The following is a 24,269-nucleotide window of genomic DNA, read 5'->3' on the forward strand; positions in this document are numbered from 1 at the left end:
AATTTTAAAGCCCATTCTAGGGTTGCTAAAAGCCACTGATTACATAAAGCTCTGTTTTTCTTTAAATGTGTTATTTTTTTCTTAATGGAGCAAATTTCTTGGTATTTTAGTTATAACTTTTTATGTTTTCACACTCGGCAATGATACATTGATAAAAAGACATTTTATGCCAAAAATCTAGCAGTATTTTATTCAACAAACCTTCAATATCTGCACAAATTTAACATACTTCGCCAATAGCTAAACACCTACGTTTTGGTGTAGTCATCTACCAATGGTATTCCAAACACTCAAGCATTCAAATTCTTCTTGAGATAGGATAAAACCTTCAATGCTGTTCAGCAAGGCCTCTCACCGAGTCTGCGCCTGCGGTGATGTCAGTGGCAAAGTCAGTTATCAGTTTAACACCTCACTTGGTTGTGTTGTTAATAATAGACCCAGTTATAGTTTAACTTCTCGTTTAGTTGTGTCTGTGAGAGTACGTAGCACGGCTAATTGTTTTAGCACCATATGCTTGCCATAACATTTTAAGGGTTGTTCTCCCTTGAGAAAAGGAGACTACGAGGGGATATGATCGAGACATTCAAAATACTGAAAGGAATCGACAAAATAGAGCAGGAAAAAATGTTATTTACAATGTCCAATGTGGCACGGACAAGAGGACATGGGCTGAAGCTAAGGGGGGACAAGTTCAAGACAAATATCAGGAAGTTCTGCTTCACACAACGAGTGGTGGACACCTGGAATGCTCTCCCAGAAGAGGTAATTGCGGAATCCACCATTCTAGGATTTAAGGGTAAGTTAGATGTACATCTCCTTATGAGTGGCATGAAGTGACATGGGTAGGAGTAGGCTAGATGCACTTCTCTTTACGAGAAGCTTGGAGCGATATGGGGACCAAAACTATGCCAGGGTACACCTGGCGGGGCCTCCGCATGTGTGGATCGCTGGACTTGATGGACCTAGGGTCTGTTCCGGAGATGGCGCTTCTTATGTTCTTATGTTACCGCTCTTTACAAGTTTAACACAAAATTCAATCTCACACCTCTGGCATACTCTCACAGATACGTCTTCCTAATTTTTTCTGTTTTAGCGGAGTGCAGTCATTTCCAGCACAAACCAAGACAACGGTTTTATGTTGATTCTTCTACAACCACATTTGGTTTTCTGAGCTAACATCTAGAATCCCTGAGGAAGGTGTGTTTGTCGAAACATGAACCGTGTTGGGTCCTTTTTATTCCACACACATGTGGATTGTTATTGCAACTATTTACTGACTGAATAAAAGCCTGCATCAAGAACATCTTTTCCACAGTTCCTTTTGTTTTTGGATTCTCCATTTACTGTGGAAACATTGGGTTTTCTTCTTTCGTTGTTGACTATGTCTTCCTCATCTGTCATGACGAAGTGTATGCTTCCTGTTGTTGTAACCCAACAATGAAGAGCACAGCAGTCCAACTGCAGGTTCAGAAACATTGAAGTATGAGCGTCACAAGAACTAGCACAACGCTGCCACATCTACTTCTTGGAAAAGAAAAAACAGAGGCAGTCTCATTACTTTACAAATAGCTGGATCTCTAAGGGAGAGGAAGGGATAGTAGATGGCATGGTTGGGCAGTCTAGATAGGTCATACAGTATTACATAGAAACATGACAGCAGATAAAGGCCAAATAGTGCATGCTGCAGATGGGCAGACTGGCTAGACTATCTCCTCATCTCCCTAAGCCACATGCGAAAGAATAGAAAGTAAAATTCCTCCTACCTCGATGGAAAGTCTCCCATATATCCATTAATATGTATATTTATTTTTTTTCTCTATTTTGGGGCAAAGTGCAGAAGTAGTTTCCTACTAAAAATGTTTTGCCAGACTCAAGTAGGGCACTGGTCCTTGACTTAAGGGCCACCATGTGAGCGGACTACTGGGCACGATAGACCACTGGTCTGACCCAGCAGCAGCAAATTTTATGTTCATTTTTCTATTTTTTTGTATGGTATGTAGGAAAGAAATGAATTGTGAGATGACTCTTGGTGTCCCAGTTTTAGGAGAGGGGTTGGTAATAAGGATCTGGGAGATGGTCCTACATTTTCTTCTTACCCCCACCTCTCTTATCCTATGCCGAAGCAGCAGAGCTGAAAGGCATAGGTGTAAGTGTGGTTTTGAAATGGAGAACTTGTCAATATTCCAAGAGCACAAATTGTAAGCATAAACACAATAGTACTTCGTGATGAAGACCATAGGTGTCAGCTGGGTGGATGTTGCGGGTGCTTGAGCACTCCCAATACTGAGCAAATTCCTTTAGCGTAACCAGGGGACATTCACTTGTTCTGAGTTTAGCACCCCTAGTCATTATGAAGAGTTTGCCCCTATGCTGGAGACATTCTGATAAAGTTATAACATTGCACTCATAAAGCCTAGTTATTAAGCAGTCAAGATTCCTTCATCTAATAATATAATTCACTTATAAAATGTATTGCTATAAATGAAATTCTTTAACTGAATTTCAGGCATTGAGAGGTAGAGCTTTATGTAATATAAGAACTACCTGTTCTACAGCAGTGCACTGGAAAAGACTGATGAAAATTTGCCTCTTCCTGCTTACCTACTTGTCTGAATAAAAAAAGAAAAGGAGACTTAGACCAAACCAGTAATATCTAAGAGTTAGTCATGAAGCCTCAAAGCACAAGATGCGGTATCTGAAAGCCAACAATAGACAGTTTTCAGTATCCAGGGAATAAAAATAGACAAGGCCTGTGAGCTTTAGAAGATCCTTGGCAAATAGAAAGTGAATGCATTCCAATCAACTGGTACTTGCAATTTGAGATTGGGAAGTCAGTCTGAACTGACACTGAGGGCTAGATGCACTAAAGAGGATTGGTAAGACCATGTGGGTCTTTTCCGATCTGATTTTTGGCTGATTCAAAAAGAGCAGTTGATGCACTAAAATATTTTACATGCAAATGATTCATGTGGAGGTTCAAGGTAATCCCCGTTTCTCCCATCTGACTGATCGGTGTAAGAGCGACTTTCACACATGCTCAGAGCCGGAAGGAGAAGACTGAACAGCTGAGACAGGGGAAACCCCGAAAGTAGTCTCCTGCCACTCAGCTGTTTGGGGCAGAAAACCTTTTTTTCTTTCTTTCTTTGTTAATGGGCACAAATACTGTGCGTGATGCCAGCCCTCCCTGATGACCCCCAACAAACGCAGCACCAGGAATTCCCCCCACGCTAGCGAAAATCAGCAGGATGCCCATTTCCTCCGGCCATGCCACCCCCCACCCCGTGTGATTAAAAAAATGGCAGGAGGGATGCCCACTCCCTCCTGCCACCAAAGTCCCACCCTCGCGCCAGGCACCCCCACCAAACATCCCCTACCCTTCCCCCACCCCCCTCTGCCATCAGAGGTCCCCTGAATTCCCCCATTCCCTGAACCCCCCCTCCTTCCATACCTTTTAAGGAAGTCAGAAGCAGGAGGGATACTCAGTCACTCCTCTGAAGCCTGCCTTTCCAAAATGGCGGGTCTTCCCCTCCCCGGTGCATCATGGAGAGGGGGCCTAAGGCCCTGATTGGCTCAAACACCAAAGACCCCTCAGTCAAGCCAATCAGGGCCTTAGATTCCTCACACTTGTATCCTTGGATACAGAGGGAGGATCCTAAGGCCCCCGTGGGAGCAGTGAAAAGTCATGCTCCTGTGGTAAAAAATTTGGTTCCGTGTCAGACTCGGCATCTCCTCCTCAGCTCCTCTTGCGCCTATTTTACATTCAGGAGCCAGCCATACCACGATGAAGACAGAAGGAACCCAAAACCAAAGCCTGAGACCAATGTGATTTGAAGAATAAAATTACCAGACAACAAAAGGTAGAAAAAAATAAATTTTATATTTTGTGATTAGAATATTTCAGATTTGAAATATGTATCCTGCTAGAGCTGATATTAGACATAACTGGGAACCGCAAAGCCTAGACTATGCTACTTTAGCTTCAAGCTGGCTTAGGGCTCTCTCTCTGACCAGGGAGTAGTTGCTCTCCCCTAACACTATTCCTGCCATGTGTGGCTGAAGTATTCTGTTAGCTTTATTTTTCTATGTAGCATTCTGTAGTAATTTGGTTCTGTTTTCACAATAGTGGAGGGGATATTTGTGAAAGGGAGGGGAGACAGGGGTTTTGTTGATCCTTGCTCTGTATTATTTGTGTTTATAAAATGACAATTGTACAGAATATTGTCTCTTTTTATACTTTAATAAAATAAGTTCAGTATAAAATCATAACTATTCAAGGCTTGTGTGGATGGGATCTGACAGTTTATGGGGACGGGGACTGAGCTCACGGGAATGGGGCAGAGATGGTGCTAAATTTTTTCCCCCGTGTCATTCTTTAATACAGAGCACTGCACACATAGCAGAGATATAGCTTGCTGTCTTTAAGTTTTGTATACCTCATGTGCTTTTGATTCCTTTTCCAGATTTTTAATTGTGACCTAGCTGAGAGAGAACATGAGGTTGCCTTTCTGGACATTGCATATGATGAGATCCCAGAACGGTACTACACGAGCTCAGAGGTACTAGCAGTTCTTTAAAGATACAAAATAGGATGAGATTGAGCCCCCTCATAGAGGTGCTTCTGCCCAGTTAAATTGCTTGTGTGGGGCTATGTTCTGACTTTAAATCCTTTAAAAAAAATCTCTGAAAACTCATCTATTTGTCAGAGCGTTTTTATAAATAAGATGTCTGTATTTTTCCTGCAAGGACTAAATCCAGAAATGAGGGTTTGATGTATTTTTACTTTTTAAGTGAATTTGTTTAGAGATGTGGAATTCGTATATTTTATGTAAGTTATTTCAAGTTCAGTATATGAATATTGTATTCTGCTTAGTCTATAAGCAGAATAGAAATGTTTAAAATAAAGAAATATTCAGTGGCATTTAATTGGTTAGTGTCACTGAATATCTGCAGTAACTGCTAAAGCCATGGCCAATGTTTTGTGGGCTAATTGGACCACAAAAAATACAGTCCTACCTTTGTCTGGTGTTGCTTAGGCAGTTAAGTACCAATTGTCACACTTACCTGGGTAAGGGATAACCAGCCAAACAAACCCAGATATAATGCTGGCAGTGGCCTAAAAGATGCTGACTGTCGCTAGCTGAATATTTTTGCTATAGCCATTCCATGGCACACGGAAATCATATGCCGGACAAAATAGCCCTTGGCATTTCTTCTCTCTGTGTGTCTGCCATCCATCTTCTCTCTGCATCTCTATATGTCCTTTCCAGCATCTCTCCTCTATGTCCCTGTTCAGCATCTGCCTTCTTAAGTGTCCCTGTTCACCCTTTTTCCAGTGTTACCCTGGGTCCCTATCTCTATTCTTACTCCATGCCCGGCATCTCTTGTCTGTATCCTGTCTTTTCCTTCTCTCTTCTCTTTCTTTCACACCCCGGGTCCAGCATTTTTCCCTCTATCTCCTGAGCCCTCCCTTTTGATTTGTCATAACTTTCTCTCTCCATGGGTCCAGCATCTCTCCTCTGTTGCCCCTACTTAAGACCAGCCCCGAGCAAGTACCTCAGCTCACAGCAGCAGAAACAGTGGGGCATAGCAGTACACACAGCAACAGCAGCTTGGGTAAAACAGTCAGGGGTGGACCCTTGTGTCGGGATTCGCTTCTCAGGGGCCAAATTGTGGGCAGGCCCTTTTTATCAAAGGCTATAATGTCAGGAGCTTTTTTGTTGGGGGGGGGGGGGTTGTTGTTTTTTTTGTTGGGGTTATTCTGATCCGGTACCTCATTCCACCTATGCTCCAGGACTGAATGTTGTAAGGAAGGGAGCATGAGAAGTAATTGTACCAATGCTTCATCTAAGGATTGACAGGGTGCATATGTATTTTTTTTTTTCATGCAAGCAACAAGTTCTAAAAAAAATATTTTCGTGTGAGCAACGAGTTCTAAAATCCAACAATTTTTCAGATTTGCAAGTATTTTTGTGAACGACGCTCCTAGAATGTATGAGCGATTGCTCATGTGCTCAGCTTAGAGCAGTGATCTCAAACTCAAACCCTTTACAGGGCCACATTTTGGATTTGTAGGTACTTGGAGAGCCACAGAATAAATAGTATCCTATTAAAGAAATGACAATTTTGCATGAGGTAAAACTCTATAGTTTAAAAATCTTTCCTTTTGGCTAAGTCTTTTTTATTTTTTTTTTATTTTATATTTATCAAATTTTACATTTTATAAATCAAGTATCCACTTGTACAGAAAGTTGAAGAAAAGCAGAAAAATAATACTCATAGGTAAAATACATAATAATCAACTAAATAAAATAAATGTTTAGCTTAAATTCAGCTCAAGTCCTCAAAATTAGATCCAAGATGGATGAGGCGGACATATTAACAGATGCTAACGAAAATCAAATCAAATATTAGGAAAAAAAAAGTCCCTTAGCTGAGGAAGGATATCATTTTAATAATAATAATATTGTCTTAATAATAATAATATTGTCATTTATAGCTAAAGAGACATATGATCAAGAAACTGTTTTATTTTACTTTTGTGATTATGATAAACATACCGAGGGCCTCAGAATAGTACCTGGTGGGCCGCAAGTTTGAGACCACTGGCTTAGAGGGAACATAGAATGGTACCCATTGTGGAAATACAGAAGAATCAGGTGTGCACCAGTCCCCTCTCCAGTGGCCCATCTCTTTCTAGAGAGAATATGATTGTGCAGATAGTTCCCTAGAAGATCTCTGTAAGTCATAGTAACACTGTACCCTCTAAGCCAGTGGTCTTAAACTCGCAGCCCGAGGCCCACATGCAGCCAGCCGGGTATTATTTTGAGGCCCTCAGTATGTTTATCATAATCACAAAAGTAAAATAAAACAATTTCTTGATCACATGTCTCTTTAGCTATAAATGACAATATTATTATTAAGACTTAGTCAAAAGGAAAGATTTATAAACCATAAAGAGTTTTATCCCAGGACAAGCAGGCAGCATATTCTTGACTGATGGGTGACGGCACCGACGGAGCCCCGGTACGGACAATTTTAGAGTGATTGCACTCTAAGAACTTGGAAAGTTCTAGCAGGCTGCACCGCGCACGCGCGAGTGCCTTCCCGCCCGACAGAGGCGCGCGGTCCCCAGTTTCTTAGTTTCCGCGGAGCTAAGAAGACGCACTTTCAACGGCTGTTGAAAACTTTTTTCTCATTCGCCTTCCCGCTCGCGTAAACCTTTTCGGAATTTGTATTCCCCTTTTTTCTTTTCTTTTTTTATTTTAAAAAAAAAAAGAATTTTCTTTTTTTTTTTTCCTCTCTTTTTCGGGTTCGCCCCGGCGGGGCCTGCTGCCACCATCGAGGCCTCGGCCTTCGATTTGACAGAAGCCGTTTTCACGTTCATGCCCCCCCAACCCGGTTTTAAGAAGTGCCAGCGGTGCGCAAGGCCCATTTCCCTCACTGACCCGCACAACTGGTGCTTACAGTGCCTGGGTCCTGACTATTGGGCGTCCACCTGCACCCGCTGTGCCACTCTAAAAAAGAGAACATTAAAAAACCGCCAGATCCAACAGCAACTTTTATTTGGTACCGAGATGTCGGATTCGGCGGCACCTGTCCCGACTTCGGCCCCGACGCAGTCGGCACCTACCTCATCGGCGTCGCATCCCTCAGGTAAGCCGGCTAAGAAGCCTTCCCCGCTGGAGCGTCCTCCGGTCTCAGTGGCAGCGAGCCCAATCCTGCCGACCTCGAGGCGCCCGCGGAAGCGCTCCGCTCCGATTGAGGTTAGCCCTTCGACCTCGGGTTCCTCTTTGGAGTGTAGAGCGGCACCAAAGGTACCGCAGAAGAAAAAAGCGGTACCGGTGCCTTCGCTGGACGAGCGAATTGCCGCCGTCCTGCAAGTACAGCTCAAAGAGCAATTGCAGTAGCTCCTGCCTGCTCTGCTGACACCGAGCCTTCCAGTCCCAGTCCGGTCTGAGCTACCGGTACCGGCAGTGGAACAGCCTCTTTTATCGGCATCCACTTTGTCGGTACCGGTACAAACAGCTTCCTCGGTATCCATGCCAGTTTTAGCTCCAGAACCGAGGTCTTTACACCAGGCGGTGCAAACTTCGGCACCGGCACGCCCGATAACATCTCCCGGTACCGTTTCTCAGAGGTCTGGTAAGTCGACTCACAAAACTCGACACCTAGAACCCTCCACACCGGAGTCACGGGACCGTAGCTTTCAAGTGAGGGACCCTGATCTGTGGGGTGATTCAGAGGAGCCTTTCCTCTCTGAGGGAGAGTGTTCGTCAGGGGACGAGGATCCTTCTGGTTTAGATCCATCCTCCAAACCTGATGCAACTTCTTTCACCTCTTTTCTCAAAGAGATGTGCGACTCTCTCTCTATTCCCTTGGAATCTGAATCCAAAAAATCCAAGGCATTTCTCGATGCACTGGACTTTGACCAGCCTCCAAGGGAATTCTTAAAATTGCCTCTCCATGATATTTTGCGAGAGACTTTCTATAAAAATCTAGAGACACCTTTGACCATTCCAGGAGCTCCTCGCAAACTGGACTCCTTATATAAGGTCAAACCTATTCCGGGCTTTGACAAACCGCAACTCCCCCATGAGTCTTTACTGGTAGAATCTACTTTAAAGAAATCCACGGGGGCTAGTGTGTACGCCTCTGTCCCTCCTGGCAGAGAAGGTAAGGCCATGGATAAGTTTGGCAAGCGGTTGTATCAGAATGCGATGCTAGCTAATAGATCTGGGAACTATGCTTTCCATTTTTCGTTCTACCTTAAGCATCTCATTCAAACTTTGTCAACTTTTGAGAAATACCTCCCTGACCGTAAAAAATCTGCCTTTCGCCAAACTTCTTCATCGCTCTTACAACTTCGTAAGTTCATGGTCAGATCAATCTATGATACCTTTGAGCTGACCTCTAGGGCCACGGCTATGTCAGTGGCCATGCGGCGACTGGCCTGGCTTAGAGTTTCAGAACTCGATGTCAATCACCAAGATCGCCTGGCCAATGCACCTTGCTTGGGGGATGAGCTGTTTGGAGAATCCATGGACTCCACTACCCAAAAGCTCTCAGCTCATGAGACTCGGTGGGACACTCTCCTTAAAACGAAAAAGAAAACCCCACCTACCAGGCCTTTTCGCCAACAGTCGGCCTACCAGCGTAGATTTGTGGCTCGTCCTTTACCACAGGCCCCGTAGCAACCCAGGCGTCAGAGGCAACAACAGAGGCAAGCTGCTAGACCAGCACAGCAGCAACAACAGGTGAAGCCTCCCCCTTCACAAAAGTCCACTCAACCCTTTTGACTTGGTTCTCCAGGACATAGCCAGTCTCCATCCTGCCGCCCACCTTCCGCAGCCCATAGGAGGAACCTTACTCTTTTCATAAGCCGTTGGGAAACCATCACCTCGGATCAGTGGGTCCTCAACATCATCCGCCACGGCTACTCTCTCAACTTTCAGACACTTCCTGCCCAAAGTCTGCCAAGAGAGTCTGCTTTGAACACTCCTCAGGTTTCACTCCTTCTTCAGGAGGTTCAATCCCTCCTCCTTCTGAACGCCATAGAGGAAGTTCCTCTAGATCAAAAGGGGCAGGGATTCTACTCCCGTTATTTTCTAGTTCCCAAAAAAACAGGAGATCTCAGACCCATCCTAGATCTTCGCGATCTCAACAAATGCTTGGTCAAAGAGAAATTCAGAATGCTCTCTTTAGCCACTCTTTACCCTCTTCTCAATCAAGGCGACTGGCTATGTTCCCTCGATCTCAAAGAAGCATACACTCACATACGATCAATCTGGCCTCCAGACAGTACCTACGCTTCATGATCAATCGTTCTCATTACCAGTACAAGGTGCTACCCTTCGGTCTTGCCTCCTCTCCAAGAGTGTTTACCAAATGTCTGATTGTGGTGGCTGCTTTTCTACGTTCCCACCACCTTCAGGTGTTTCCTTACCTGAACGATTGGTTGATAAAGGCCAATTCATCTCAGACAGTACTCCAGGCCACCAACCAGACCATTCTATTTCTACGTTTGCTGGGGTTCGAGATCAATCTACCCAAATCTCATCTCATCCCCACTCAGAGACTTCAATTCATTGGAGCAATCTTGGACACAGTCCTCATGAGAGCGTTTCTGCCGTCCAACCGTCTTCAAACGCTTCAATCTCTATGTCAGCAGGTACTTCCACAACGTTCCATCTCTGCCAAGCAAATGATGATACTCTTGGGTCACATGGCCTCCACAGTTCATGTCACACCACTTGCACGTCTTCACCTGCGCACTCCTGAATGGACCCTAGCTACCCAGTGGTCCCAAGCGATGGATCCTTGCTCACGTCACATATCTGTAACATCATCTCTTCGTCAGTCTCTACAATGGTGGTTGATATCCTCAAATGTCTCCAGAGGTCTTCTGTTCCATCTACCTCCTCATCAACTTGTCATCACCACCGACGCCTCCCCTTATGCCTGGGTAGCTCATTTGAACGAGTTCCAAACTCAAGGACTTTGGACAGCTCATGAAATGAAGCATCACATCAATTTCCTGGAACTCAGAGCAATGTTTTATGCCCTCAAGGCCTTCCAGCATCTTCTCTTTCCTCAAGTCCTCCTGCTGTGCACAGACAATCAAGTTGCGATGTACTACATCAACAAGCAGGGTGGGACAGGCTCTCGCCTCTTGTGCCAAGAAGCCCAGAAAATTTGGGCTTGGGCCACAGATCACCATCTATTCCTGAAAGCTATCTACATTCAGGGAAAACAGAATTCCTTGGCGGACAAGCTCAGCAGAATTCTCCAGCCTCACGAGTGGACACTCGATCCTTTAACTCTACAGTCCATCTTCGCTCAGTGGGGCACTCCTCAGATAGACCTCTTTGCAGCTCCTCACAATCACCAGCTGCCCCTATTCTGCTCCAGACTCTACTCTCCTCACCGTCTGGCAGCGGATGCATTTCTCCTCGATTGGTCCAATCTGTTCCTGTACGCTTTCCCTCCTCTGCCTCTCATGTTAAGAACCTTGTTCAAGCTCAAGAGGGAACGAGCCACCATGATTCTGATTGCTCCACGGTGGCCCAGGCAACATTGGTTCTCCCTTCTACTTCAACTCAGTTCCAGGGAACCCTTTCTTCTTCCACTAATTCCTTCTCTGCTTACACAACATCAGGAGACCCTTCTGCATCCCAACCTCCAGTCTCTGCACCTGACAGCTTGGTATCTCTCGGGCTGTCTTCGACTGATACTCTTTTGTCTCAGCCCGTTCGCTCCATTCTGGACGCATCCAGGAAACCGACCACTCTGCAATGTTACCTTCAGAAGTGGACTCGATTTTCTTCCTGGTGTCTTCTTCATCATTTTGATCCCACTTCCCTTGCAGTGGAGACGTTGTTGGATTATCTTCTTTCTTTGTCTGACTCTGGCCTCAAGTCTACTTCCATCAGAGTCCACCTCAGTGCTATTGCTGCTTTTCATGAGCCAGTCCATGGAAAACTCCTCTCAGCTCATCCCTTGGTGTCCAGATTCATGCGGGGTCTTTTCAATGTGAAACCACCTCTTAAAGCCCCTCCTGTTATCTGGGATCTCAATATAGTTCTTTCCGCCTTAATGAAGCCTCCATTTGAACCTTTGGCTACCGCTTCTTTCAAGTTTCTCACTTGGAAGGTACTTTTCCTTATTGCTCTTACCTCTGACAGGAGGGTCAGTGAGCTACATGCACTAGTTGCGGATCCACCTTTTACAGTCTTCCATCATGACAAGGTGGTTCTGCGTACACATCCAAAGTTTCTCCCTAAGGTTGTCTCTGAATTCCATCTCAACCAATCTATTGTTCTGCCTGTCTTCTTTCCGAAACCTCACTCGCATTCTGGAGAACAGGCTCTGCATACTTTGGACTGTAAGCGGGCTCTAGCTTACTATTTAGAGCGTACTAAGCCCCACAGATCATCTCCCCAACTCTTTCTGTCCTTTGATCCGAATAAATTAGGACGTCCTGTTACTAAACGTACGTTGTCAAATTGGCTTGCAGCGTGCATTTCATTTTGTTATGCTCAGTCCGGACTGACACTGGAAGGTTCTGTCACGGCCCATAGAGTTAGAGCTATGGCAGCATCTGTGGCTTTCCTCCGTTCCACGCCTATTGAGGAAATCTGCAAGGCTGCTACATGGTCCTCAGTTCACACTTTTACATCTCACTATTGTCTGGATGCATTCTCCAGACGGGATGGACACTTCGGCCAATCTGTTTTGCAAAATTTGTTTTCCTAATGGCCAACCTGCCCTCCATCCCTCTTTTTGTTAGCTTGGAGGTCACCCATCAGTCAAGAATATGCTGCCTGCTTGTCCAGGGATAAAGCACAGTTACTTACCGTAACAGGCGTTATCCAGGGACAGCAGGCAGATATTCTTGCTTCCCACCCACCTCCCCGGGTTGGCTTCTTAGCTGGCTTATTCTAACTGGGGACCGTGCGCCTCTGTCGGGCGGGAAGGCACTCGCGCGTGCGCGGTGCGGCCTGCTAGAACTTTCCAAGTTCTTAGAGTGCAATCATTCTAAAATTGTCCGTACCGGGGCTCCGTCGGTGCCGTCACCCATCAGTCAAGAATATCTGCCTGCTGTCCCTGGATAACACCTGTTACGGTAAGTAACCCAAATTAAAGGAAAACATGAGCAGAACAGAGAGATTCCTACCATCTTGGGTGTAGAGAGAAAAACTGAGGAATTACAGGACAGTCCAAAGTGATAGGAGTTGGAATAGAAAAATGTAAATGAGGCTCTCTACAAAGGATCTTGTGATCAGAGATTCACAAATCACAGGCTCAGCTCAAGACTGATGTTCCTATTGCACTAGAAAACACAATACTGAAGCACTACCTTCTACTGGTAGCAGTGCAGTTGGAGGACACCTGCTCAGCCAGTGGTCTCAAACTCAAACCCTTTAAAGGGCCACATTTTGGATTTGTAGGTACTTGGAGGGCCTCAGAAAAAAATATTTAATGTCTTATTAAAGAGATGACAATTTTGCATGAGGTAAAGCACAGTTTTTTATCCAGTCTTGAGGCTTTTCGGTCTCTAGCTGCTAGAGGACACAGACTCTGAGAACAGAAGTTTGTAGCCAAGAGTCAGCCTGCTTTGTAGGGCACCTGTTTGACCAGCCTGCACTAACAGTACAAAAGCTCATGGATCATTCCCTTAGGAGTAAGGCTCACTCCAGGTTTTGTCTGTAGAGTGTTTGAATGCCAGCTGAGTGGTCCCGTGGCGGTTTTCACCAGGATCGGGTGCTGACGTATTTCTTCCCCCCAACTTCACATGTGAATTTCTGTGGGGGGTTTCCAGGCTTGTCTGAGGCAGAAGTTTTCTCTGGCTGTAGTTTCAGCCTAGGAAACTTCCAGCACCTCCATGGGCCAGTGAGTACAGGCTGTAAAAGCCTATGAGAAGAATCGGGGGGTCTCCAAAAGTAGTTTTTGAAGGTTTCTGGGGCTAGGACAGGGGTGTCAAAGTCCCTCCTCGAGGGCCGCAATCCAGTCGGGTATTCAGGATTTCCTCAATGAATATGCATGAGATCTGTTTGCATGCACTGCTTTCATTGTATACTAATAGATCTCATGCATATTCATTGGGGAAATCCTGAAAACCCGACTGGATTGTTGCCCTCGAGGAGGGACTTTGACATCCCTGGGCTAGGGACAAAGTCCCCCACCTCTAAAATCAATTCCCCTAATTTTTGACTCTTTATTTAGCTCCCATGAGCTGTTGTGGTGCCAAAATCGCTGCCATGGCAGCCATCTTAGATTTCCTGATTGGCCACCTGTGCAAAGGCCTGGAAGTGTTTCAAGTTTATTTAAAATTTCTTATACTGCCTAATCAAGCCTTCTAGGCGGTGTACAAAAGCACTAAAACAATGTGTTAAATAAAATACATTTTAAACAAACCAAAACAAAACCAGGAGTAATGACAACTTTTAAAAATATTCACAAACGGGAACAAAAGGGAAGGAAGGATTAGAACTACAATTGATAAAGAGAAAGAGAACATGCAAGGGGAAAAATAACAGAAGGAAGAGGAGCTTGAGGTAAAAAACCTTTCTAGAATCTAAGTCGCCATTAAAAAGACAGTTTAGGTTTCAAAGGCATCGAGAAAGAGAAATGTTTTTAACTTCATCTTAAAGTTGGCTGGAGTGCACAAAAGAGTGAGGACCCAGTCACAGTTCCAATTTCTCCGGTTCTGGCATCCCTTCAAGAGGGACTTGAAATAGGCTTGGCAGTTTGCTCCTTCAAAGTACAGATAGCGGATCTTTCATGCTTCAGACTCGACTAATAAAAGGACATTGGCCTCTCACCCAGATGTGTCCAGATTTTTGAAGGGAGCATTACGTCTGCATCCTCCAGTACATCAATCTTTTCCAACATAGGGTCTTTAATCTCGTTCTGTGGGCTCTCACTAGAGCTCCGTATGAACCTTTGGAGAAGGCATCAATGATGGATCTGACAGTTAAAACAGTGTTCTTAGTGATGGTCACATCAGCATGACAGGTGTCTGATTTGCAGGCTTTATCCTGCAGAGAAGCCTTTCTCAGATTTTCAGAGACTGGGGTATTACTGTGAACAGTCCCCTCTTTCTTGCTGAAAGTAGTCTTCAGTTTTCACATCAAACAGGAAGTACGTTTCCTTCCTTCACAACCTCTGGGTACAAGAAGAGTGACAGAATTGCTGGATTTTCGCAGTGTTGCTTCATTATCTAGAAGTGATGAATGGGTTTCGACTGTTGATTCATCTCTTTGTGTGGGTGGGTACTAGCCACTGGGGGCTGGCCGACTACAAAAGCGACCATTTCTAGATGGATTCATATGGCTATTTCTTCAGCTTATATCGGAAGTGGAAAGTGGCCTCCTGTATCCTTAAAGGCACATTCCACTAAGAGTGTAGCATCCTCCTGGGTGGAGTCTAGAGCAATTTCCCCTGAAGAAATTTGTAGAGCAGCCACATGGTCCTCCCTCCATACTTTCACAAAGTTTTATAGGGTAGATGCAGCTGCCAAATTGGATACCACGTTCGGATCTTCAGAAATGTCAACAAGCTCATCTGTCCCGCCCTAGATTCTAGGGACTGCTTTGGTATGTCCCACAGATTCAACCCTGATGTTCCTATTGCACTAGAAGGAAAGATTGGATACTTACCTTGATAATCTTCTTTCTAGCAGATAAAAACATCAGTCTTGAAGCCCGCCCTGTCAGATGTTCATTAGCCTTCTTGTTGTCACAGACATATCAGTATTACTGTATATCTTGGGGTTTTTTTCCTCTGTCTAACAAGGTCAAGGATAGAGGAGACCACTTCTATTTTGAAGAAACCAGGGGGTATCTTTCAGAACTCCAAGATTGTTAATGCAGGTTGCACTCAGGCTTGTTCATTCCACCTTGTTATATGTTATAAATGGTTAATGATTATTTTATGTTAAATGTTGTGATATGAGCAGAACAGACTTGTTTCTTGGGGAGAGTCCCCGTATCCCTCCCTGTTATGTTTCTTCTCTAGGGCTGACCATCTGCTTTGATATGAACTGAGGGGATACAGGACAGCCTAGAATGATGGGAGGCGGAGTAGAAAATGTAAATGAGGCTTTCTACACAGAATCTCACGATCAGAGGTTCACCTAATCTTCCCTTTAATTGCTATACAGGCAGGTTTCCTGGAATCCTGCAGAACTTGCCTGTCCCTCACTATTGAAAATATGATAGTGAAACAACACCCCTTACTGGCAGGATTGTAGATGGAGGACTTCCACTCAGCTTAGAGGGAACATGGCAGTGTATATGATCAAGAGGTTTTGACAAAAGTCATTCTTTGTGCTCTGTAGAGAAACTGAAGCAGCAAATTCAGAATGATTCTTAGAACATCAGAGGAGGTTCAAGAGATTTCCTCTGTGGATCAACATGATTTTTTCTTTTTTTTTTTTGTCTAGGATTTACGGTATTTCTGTTCCATGAAGATGGGACGAGGACCTTTGAGGGAAGGCTGGCGAGAGCACACTCACCCCATCATGTGCTCCTACAAGCTGGTCACTGTTAAATTCGAGGTCTGGGGGCTTCAGACACGAGTGGAACAGTTTGTGCACAAGGTGAATATAAATTCTGTTAAAAGGCAGTAAGGGGGAAGGACCTCAAAGAAAACAAAGGGATCAACTGAGCATAAAAATAGTTAATTATGTATTCTCTGCCCTCTAAAGTAGAGAGTCATTGAAATAGGGCCAGGTTAAGTGAATCTAGTCAAGTTGGCCTTAGATGAACTGATAAAGGTTAGGCTGGCTACAAGTAGTGGGTAGGGTGTATCAGAACAGAACCTCAAATCCTGTCATGTTAAAGCAAAATGAAGTTCTGGGTCTCATACCTTATTTATGAGGAAACATAGACCAGGTCTCTTGGGTTTCAGGTCCAGATGCATCTTGGGAGTTGCAGTTTCAGATTCTTCCCTGGAATTCTATGATCCTCTTATTACAGAACAGCCTAGTTCAGTTAGAATGTGCTTTTACTGTCTCTTCAACTTTTTAACTAAGGATCCATTGTGCTTATCCCACATCTTCTTTGTAACCCTCATTCATTGCTTTGATTTGAATTTAATTTTAGGTGATCCGAGATATTTTACTGATTGGTCATCGTCAAGCTTTCGCCTGGGTAGATGAGTGGTGTGGTAAGTGAGCAAAGCAAGAACACTATTTCATAAAAAGAAATAAAATCCAAAGCAAACTATTTTATGAATGTTTCTGTAGCAGAAATGTTCTACTAGCTGAACATACAGAGTTTCACTCCACTAATCTCTAGATACAGAAAACCAACATTGCTTCCTGGATCACTCACTTCCTCTAGTCCTTTTCCACTACCTCCTGCTCCCCTGTTTCTTCCCTCCCTCTTTATGTCTGGATTCATTTAAACTCTCTTAGTTCTTTCTTTTTATGGTCTTTAATCCAGGTCTCTCCTTGTCTCCTTGGTCATTCTGTTTTTTCAAACTTTTGTTGTTGGGTTGGTTTTTTTTTAACATTCCCTGGGTAATGAGTAGTAAGCAAATCTCTGGGCATTTCACATTGGCACAATGTGACTGCAGTAACTGATGTTTGCTATCACTAGATATCTCTGCACAAAGTCCTCTGGACTTTCACTTACTGGCCAGCCACCACAGTGTCCAGTAACTTGAGAAGAATTAGAGGATTTGCCATTTTGTCCTCTAAAAATGGGACCACCCTAACTGGTCTGAAGGTGCCACCCAACTTAATTTCAAAGCTGTAAAGAGCAAATCTGCTTTCCCCCAACATAGCCACAAGGGCTCTTAGGGCTAGATTCACTAAAGACAGCGCTCATCGCTAAACCTGTTCTCACAAGTTTAGTGACGATCGCTGCTAACCGACCCAATTCACAAAATGGCCCACCATGCGTTTATCTCCTCGATCACCCATTTTCCGATCTGCCCATGCAAATTAGTAAAACCCCATGCAAAATAGCCAAGCGATTGATTCACTTACATCACTTGGCTATTTAGCATCGGGTTTTATCGATCCTAAAAACCCGATTGCTGTAGACCCGTCGATTAACTGTGCCAATCAGGAACTCCCTTAGGCTCCCTCTGTATCCCAGATACAATGGGGAGGAGCCTTGGGTCTGATGCTGGGCAGGTTTTGGCAGTAATGTCTGTCCAAGTCACGTGTCCATATACTGGACAGCAGTTATACCTCACACAGCACCACTCCTGTATCATATGTGGTTGCCAGGAGTATATTTGGATCTGGAAAGGTGAAGATAAGAACCTTGAACTGGAACCAAGATTTAACTAGTAGCCTGTGCAAGGCAGCCATTGGGGAAGGAAATGATAGGTGAGTTAAAAAAAAAAAAGTAGTAGACACTTAAATGAACAGCTGGAAACCAAAGGGTCTGTAGTAAATTTGAATAAACTATTGTATAATACTGCAATAATAATAAAGCCAAGATATGAAAAGAACCTGAATGGTATACACAGAGAGAAAGGTGTTCTTTCCAGATGTTAGATAGATGTGCAGTGAATGAAGAGCAAGGCTTTTGGATTTCTCCATTTACACAGGGCTTAAACTTTTGAAAGCTGTATTCAAATTCCTACAGTTCAAGTGTCCAGTTTGTTACCCACCAAACTGTATGAATCAGCTATTGTGGAACCTTGATAAGGTGGTGTGTGTTGCTCCTTCCTTGTTGGACTTTGTCTAGTGTTAGGTCTGAAGCAAGTGTGGTGTCATATGAACATAAGAATTGCTGCTCTTGGGTCAGACCAGTGGTCCATCGTGCCCAGCAGTCCACTCCCGCAGCGGCCCGTAGGTGAAAGACCAGTGCCCTGACTGAGTTTAGCCTTACCTGCGCACTTTCTGGCTCAGCAGGAACTTGTCTAGCTTTGTCTTGAATCCCTGGAGGGTGTTTTCCCCTATAACAGCCTCCGGAAGAGCATTCCAGTTTTTCACCACTCTCTGGGTGAAGAAGAACTTCCTTACGTTTGTACGGCATCTATCCCCTTTCAACTTTAGAGAGTGCCCTCTTGTTCTCCCTACCTTGGAGAGGGTGAACAACCTGTCTTTATCTACTAAGTCTATTCCCTTCATTATCTTGAATGTTTCAATCATGTCCCCTCTCAGTTTCCTCTCTTCAAGGGAGAAGAGGCCCAGTTTCTCTAATCTCTCACTGTACGGCAACTCATCCAGCCCCTTAACCATTTTAGTCGCTCTTTGGATCCTTTCGAGTAGTACCATGTCCTTCTTTAAGTACGGCGACCAGTGATGGACGCAGTATTCCAGGTGGGGGCATACTATGACCCGGTGCAGTGGCATGATAACCTTCTCCTACTGACCCCCTCCCAAGAACACCCCTGGCTATTCCAGAGAGCGGGAGTAAAAAATATAACCTCCTATTTCATGAACAAGCCTCTCGTGTTCACCTTGTGATTTCAACTAAACAAAAAACACAGGAAGACTATTTTATTACCTTTTGTAGATGTATTTTCTCTGGAAAAAAAGAGTATTCCTGATGCTGCCACTTTCTAGTGCAACTATATTTGATCACTTCTTTGCCTTTTGGCTAAGGTCTAAATATAGAGCCTGAGCCATGAGCTAAGAATTTTCCTTTCTTGGCTTTTATATGGTAAACTGGCCTTAGTCTGGTTTATCCCAGGATGCACCACGCTGGGCAAGGCATGCCATGCCATTTTGAAGAAGGCAGTGCCGGAAGCATGAATAGGTGACCATCGCTCCTTCCTCTTTTGAGATAAGGGTCTAGGAGGCTTGGTGAAGGTTGGAGGTGATGCTGCTGGAGACCAAGTATTTTTTATTTTAAAATTGAGGACCTTTGAGGGAAGGCTGGTGGGAGGAGTCCAGTGTGTGTTTGGGACCCACTAGACTACCAGGTGTATATTTGGAAGGAATGGAAGGTAGCCATTAGACTACCAGAGCAAGTGTGGCTTTTGGTTTGTTTGGTTTTTTTTAAATAATATTAGGGAAAGAAGGTTCAGGTTGGAGGGAGGGGAGGATGGTAAAAAGGGACATTTGCAGAATGCAGTCCAGGGAGGTTGGTCGGATTGGAAGGAGAGAGGAGATGCTGATACACACTCACTTCTTTCATCCAATCCTTCTATGCTGCCCTGGACTTTGTAAAAAAAAATTCACGCGCTAAACACACCAAAAACTTTATTTCCTGCATGGCTCCATAATTCTTAATGACCATGGCAAAACTATCTGCATGATCCCCAGGATGTTAGATTCTATGGAGTCACACAAAAACTCCAAAAAATATTGCAAAAGATACTAAATAGAAACCACAAAAGCAGTAAAAAGTCTAATAGACTCTCAGAGCGGCCCACTCTGTCTCAAGCACCAAATATTCATTCCAAAATATAATATGTGAAGGAGGATCCTCAGTGTAAAGGATAAGCGAGGGGAGATAATTCTCCAGCGCTTTACACATACTGATGAAGATATAATAACCTCCACCTGCACACCATCACTGGACCCCTCCGGTGTGCTCAATTAATCACAAAACAGTGAAAGAATTAATTACATGATAAAAATTAATCACAATGCTATAGTGCTGAAGTAAAGACAGAGTGGGACGCTCTGGGAGTTCTCCAGCCGACTCCTAGGTAAAGAACAACAGACTTAGCTTGAAGACATGGTCCGAAGAGCTGGAATCAAAGGCAGGGCAAAAGAAACCACCGCCGGGATCAGGTTCTATGGAGTAGCAGAGAAAGCCTGGGAAATAAAATGCAGCTCAGCTAGGGTCACATCATGGACCTCAGTCTAATTCAGGGGCTTTCAACCCTTCCTCAGGACAAACCTAGCTAGTCAGGTTTGCAGGCATTGCCTCCATTATATGCAAATCTGTCTCATGCATATTCATTTTGGGTATCCTGAAAACCCGACTGGCTAGGTGTATCTAATTCAACACTGCTAACAGGCAGTTGTGAGACAACCTAGCTCTGCCAGGCTCACTGTGCCAACATCAGTCCTAACACTGATTTAATTAAAATATTTTACCTTGCAGAATTTGAATAGTTCTTGGCAGCTTACATTTAAAAACATAAGAACATAAGAATTGCCATTGCTGGGTCAGACCAGTGGTCCATCGTGCCCAGCAGCCCGCTCCGCGGCGGCCCCTAGGTCAAAGACCAGCGCTCCAACCAAGACCAGCCCTACCTATTATTATATTGTTTAATTATTAGTAAGTCCTATGACACTCATTCATCTCGTCTACCTACCATAAAAAAGTACACACCAAATCAGTCTGCAAAGCTTTCAATTGAACATAAATCTGTTTCCTGATGTTTTTAGTTCTTACATAAACAAGTTCAGCGATCTCAAAGCCAGAGGAAGGTCATTGCATAACTTAGGTCCCCATACTTTGAAAATGGACATTTGATATTCCTCTAATCAGGTAATCTTAAAAGAAGGAATGTTCAAGAGATATATGTCGGAGGATTTCAGAGATCTTGCAGGTTGATAAAATTATAGAGTTCAAGCAATGCGAGAAGATACCAAATTATTCCTAACTTTAAAAACTAATAAGAGATTCTTAAAAGTGATTCTTTGATGGAAGCCAATAAGAGTTTTCAGGTTTGGGTGATATGCTTATTTTGAGAATAACGAAAAAGAACTTGAGCAGATGTTTTGTGCAACCTGCAATGCCCTTAAGAGTTCTCTGCACAATCCCTGAGAGAAGGGTTAAGAAACTCTAGCAGCTTGGATGCTGATCCGGGAGAAATCAGGTGGGGCTTGCCTAGTCCTTTTTTCCCAGACCTTGAGTCACAAAGGCAGGATGAGCAAGACTAACAGAAGCTTGAGAAAGCTGTGTTTATTCCTTATTAAAAGGTGCCCCGAGCCTAAGGAATTATTTAGTTGTGAAACAGGATAGCCAAGAGGACGAAAAGAGACTTTTGCAAAAAAACAATAAATGTTCAGAAGCAGCCATAATGAAGAAGTTTGGCTGTGTGCTCCAAGCTACCTGGAAGAGAAGGTGGTGAAGGGGAATAAATCAATGTCAGTTTGTGTTCCACCACAAACCAGCACTGCTTGCAAACTGTCACTCACCAGGGATGTAATGAACCTATCTTGCTTTTTTTCTTACATTTTTGCTGTATATATTCCAGAATTTTGAATTGACAAAAATAGGACTGCAGTCCCAGAATATTTAGAAGGTTACAATATTGGAAAAACAATCTGGGCCTGCCTAGTATAGTTCCTAGGTCAGGTTTTCTGTTCCATGGGTCAGCCAGTGCAGTAGATTCTGTAGGAAGGGAGTCTGTGTCATTGTACAATGGTGGCATCTAGTGGCCAAATTTAGAGGCTGTTCTGAAAAGTGTTACCAGTGCAAATTGGCTATCTAAAAATTGTCCAAGCTTTATACAGCTAAAAGTGTGTGTGGAATTCCACAGAACACATACTTCTAGCCATATTAAGAGGAGGCATTCTTGAAGGCATATTTTAGGTTGTGCGTATATTTTTCTAGAAATAATCTATCTATTTATATTTATGCCTACTATGTATTTTTAATTTTAAATTTCCATTTTTTTTTTAATTTATGTAAAGTGATTTTAGCACCCTTACGAGTTATATGGGAAGGCAATATATAAGCCTTATTTTTTTAAAAAAAGGTGGCTGCAGTTTAAAAATGATACATTTGTACTGCCACTTTGAGAAATGCAGCAAAGCCTATGGATTGAATGGTTGCAGAAGCTTGACAATCTGATGAGAAGGCGTAGGAGACACATTGTAATGCTGTGTAATAACTGTGCAGCACACAACAATGACGTACGACTAACCAACATCAAACTCGTGTTTCTGCCACCAAACATGACCTCTTTGATCCAACTGATGGACCCAGGGGATAATCCCCAACTTCAAACGTCATAGATCACTCGTCCTAAGATATGTGATGCAAGCACGGAATCCAGCCCCTGAGCTGCTGAGCTCGCAAGAAAAATGACAGTGCTTGACTCTCTTCACATGGAACGAGAGGCATGGAGTCGAGTCTCATCATCAACGATTTCAAATTGCTATCGACAGGCGAGCTTCATTCACGCATCTGATGAGACAACTGAAGCTGACACTTTGGGCTCCTTTTATACTAAGGTGTGCTAGCGTTTTTAGCGCATGCAGGATTTTAGCGCGCGCTAAACCCGCGCTATGCTTCTAGAACTAACACCAGCTCAATGCTGGCGTTAAGGTCTAGCGCGCACGCGGCAATTTAGCACATGCTATTCCACGTGTTAAGACCCTAACGCACCTTTGTAAAAGGAGCCCTTTGTCCATTGAACTCCCAGTTTGACTCTTGCCACAAGAGTTTGAGCTGTATGTCGCCATTGACAACGATATGCCCATATCATCTGACAGCACTAATTCTGATATCTGTACAGTCATAAAGGACACTGCAGACAGCCAAGAGTCTGATGATGACAGGACTACTGCTGCAGTCATCACGACGATTAAAACACCTGCAGAGATTGTTTCCTTCTCGGACACGCTGAAGTCCCTACACACGCTGCGTTGTTATTTAGAGATAAAAGGATGTCACAGCTTTAGACAGTTTTACAGCATCAGTAGCCGGATACACAGCCTGAATCGTGCAATTTGCATGCAGAAAACAATGACCGATTATTTCAGTAGAATGTTGGTTTAAAAAAAGGTTTATATTGTATTGCATTAGATGGAACAGTGCTGATTCTAAAACTGAACTGTGTAGAATTGTTTTATGTGTGTGTGTTTTTTTTTTGCTGAATAAAAGTTTTATTGCGTTTGACTACAGTGTACTGTGATTTATCATGACTAAAAAGTGGTACTCCGATTAATTGCACACTCCGTTTAAGTGCACGTCACGGGCCGGTCCAGAGGCCTTGCACTTGAGCGGAGTCGGCCTGTCATTCATTTGCATATATCTATGAGCCTGGTGCTGAAAATCAATGCTAACTAACTCCTCACCCCCCCCCCCCTTTACAAAACCACGATAGCGGTTTTTAGCGCAGGGAGCAGCACAGAGGATTCAGCACACTTCCCTGTGCTAAAAACCACTATCGCAGTTTTGTAAAAGGGGGAGGGGGTAACTCTCCCCGCTCTAAAATTGGGTTCTGATGCACCTACTTTGTTTGCTCCCAGATTTGGGAGTTTAGTGAAATTTCAAGCATAAATTTAAGCAGTCAGCCCAACAACATTTCTCAAAGAGGCCAATTTGGAGCCTAGTTCTTAAAGTTAGGACTATAAATCCTTTATTTATTGGGCCCATTCATACCATCTTAGGCATGAATTTAACAAATCTGAATGAGGAGTTAGCCCCGTGGCAACATTGCAGAAGCTGCTCATGGGCACATTTGTTCTGGATTCTAGAAGGCATTATAATCTGTCTTACACTGCCACTGAGACAACTGAGTATATGAGAGAGAATTAGATACTGTAGATGAAAAGCCCCAGGTAGCTATTAGGTGAAGATTCTTTCCATTATGAACTCTTTATTGGGCCCATTCAATTGTGTTGGAAACCCAAAAAGAGCAGGAGGCCAGCTGTTCTGTAGAAAGGAAAAAAAAGTCTTTTTTTTTTTTTTTACATCAGAGATAAATTTTGCAGTAAAGGTTAAATATCCAATAAATTAGGTTACAGCAGGATGCAACTAGCAAGTATCCTAGATAGCTTCATATTATCCTCTTTTCGCTTCGAGTGTGTGGGTGACTTAACATTTTAATTTTGACTGTTCTAATTTATGACTAAATTATTGAAATACTATTTTTGGCAGTTCACTACTTTA

General features: G+C 43.7%; 1 protein-coding gene across 2 annotated transcripts in view; it reads left to right on the forward strand.

Annotated features, from left to right (window-relative positions):
• The window catches only part of LOC117345442 (cytoplasmic phosphatidylinositol transfer protein 1-like), a 207,958-nt gene that overhangs the window by 173,424 nt on the left and 10,265 nt on the right, over positions 1 to 24,269 (forward strand). For both annotated transcript variants that reach the window (XM_033914066.1, XM_033914064.1), the window contains 3 exons: positions 4,461 to 4,556; positions 15,944 to 16,099; positions 16,605 to 16,668. In XM_033914066.1, the coding sequence (XP_033769957.1) occupies positions 4,461 to 4,556; positions 15,944 to 16,099; positions 16,605 to 16,668 (316 nt within the window). The remainder of the gene's footprint in view (positions 1 to 4,460; positions 4,557 to 15,943; positions 16,100 to 16,604; positions 16,669 to 24,269) is intronic.

This window comes from Geotrypetes seraphini, chromosome 11 (assembly GCF_902459505.1).
Source record: "Geotrypetes seraphini chromosome 11, aGeoSer1.1, whole genome shotgun sequence".
Classification (NCBI taxonomy): Eukaryota; Metazoa; Chordata; class Amphibia; order Gymnophiona; family Dermophiidae; genus Geotrypetes; species Geotrypetes seraphini.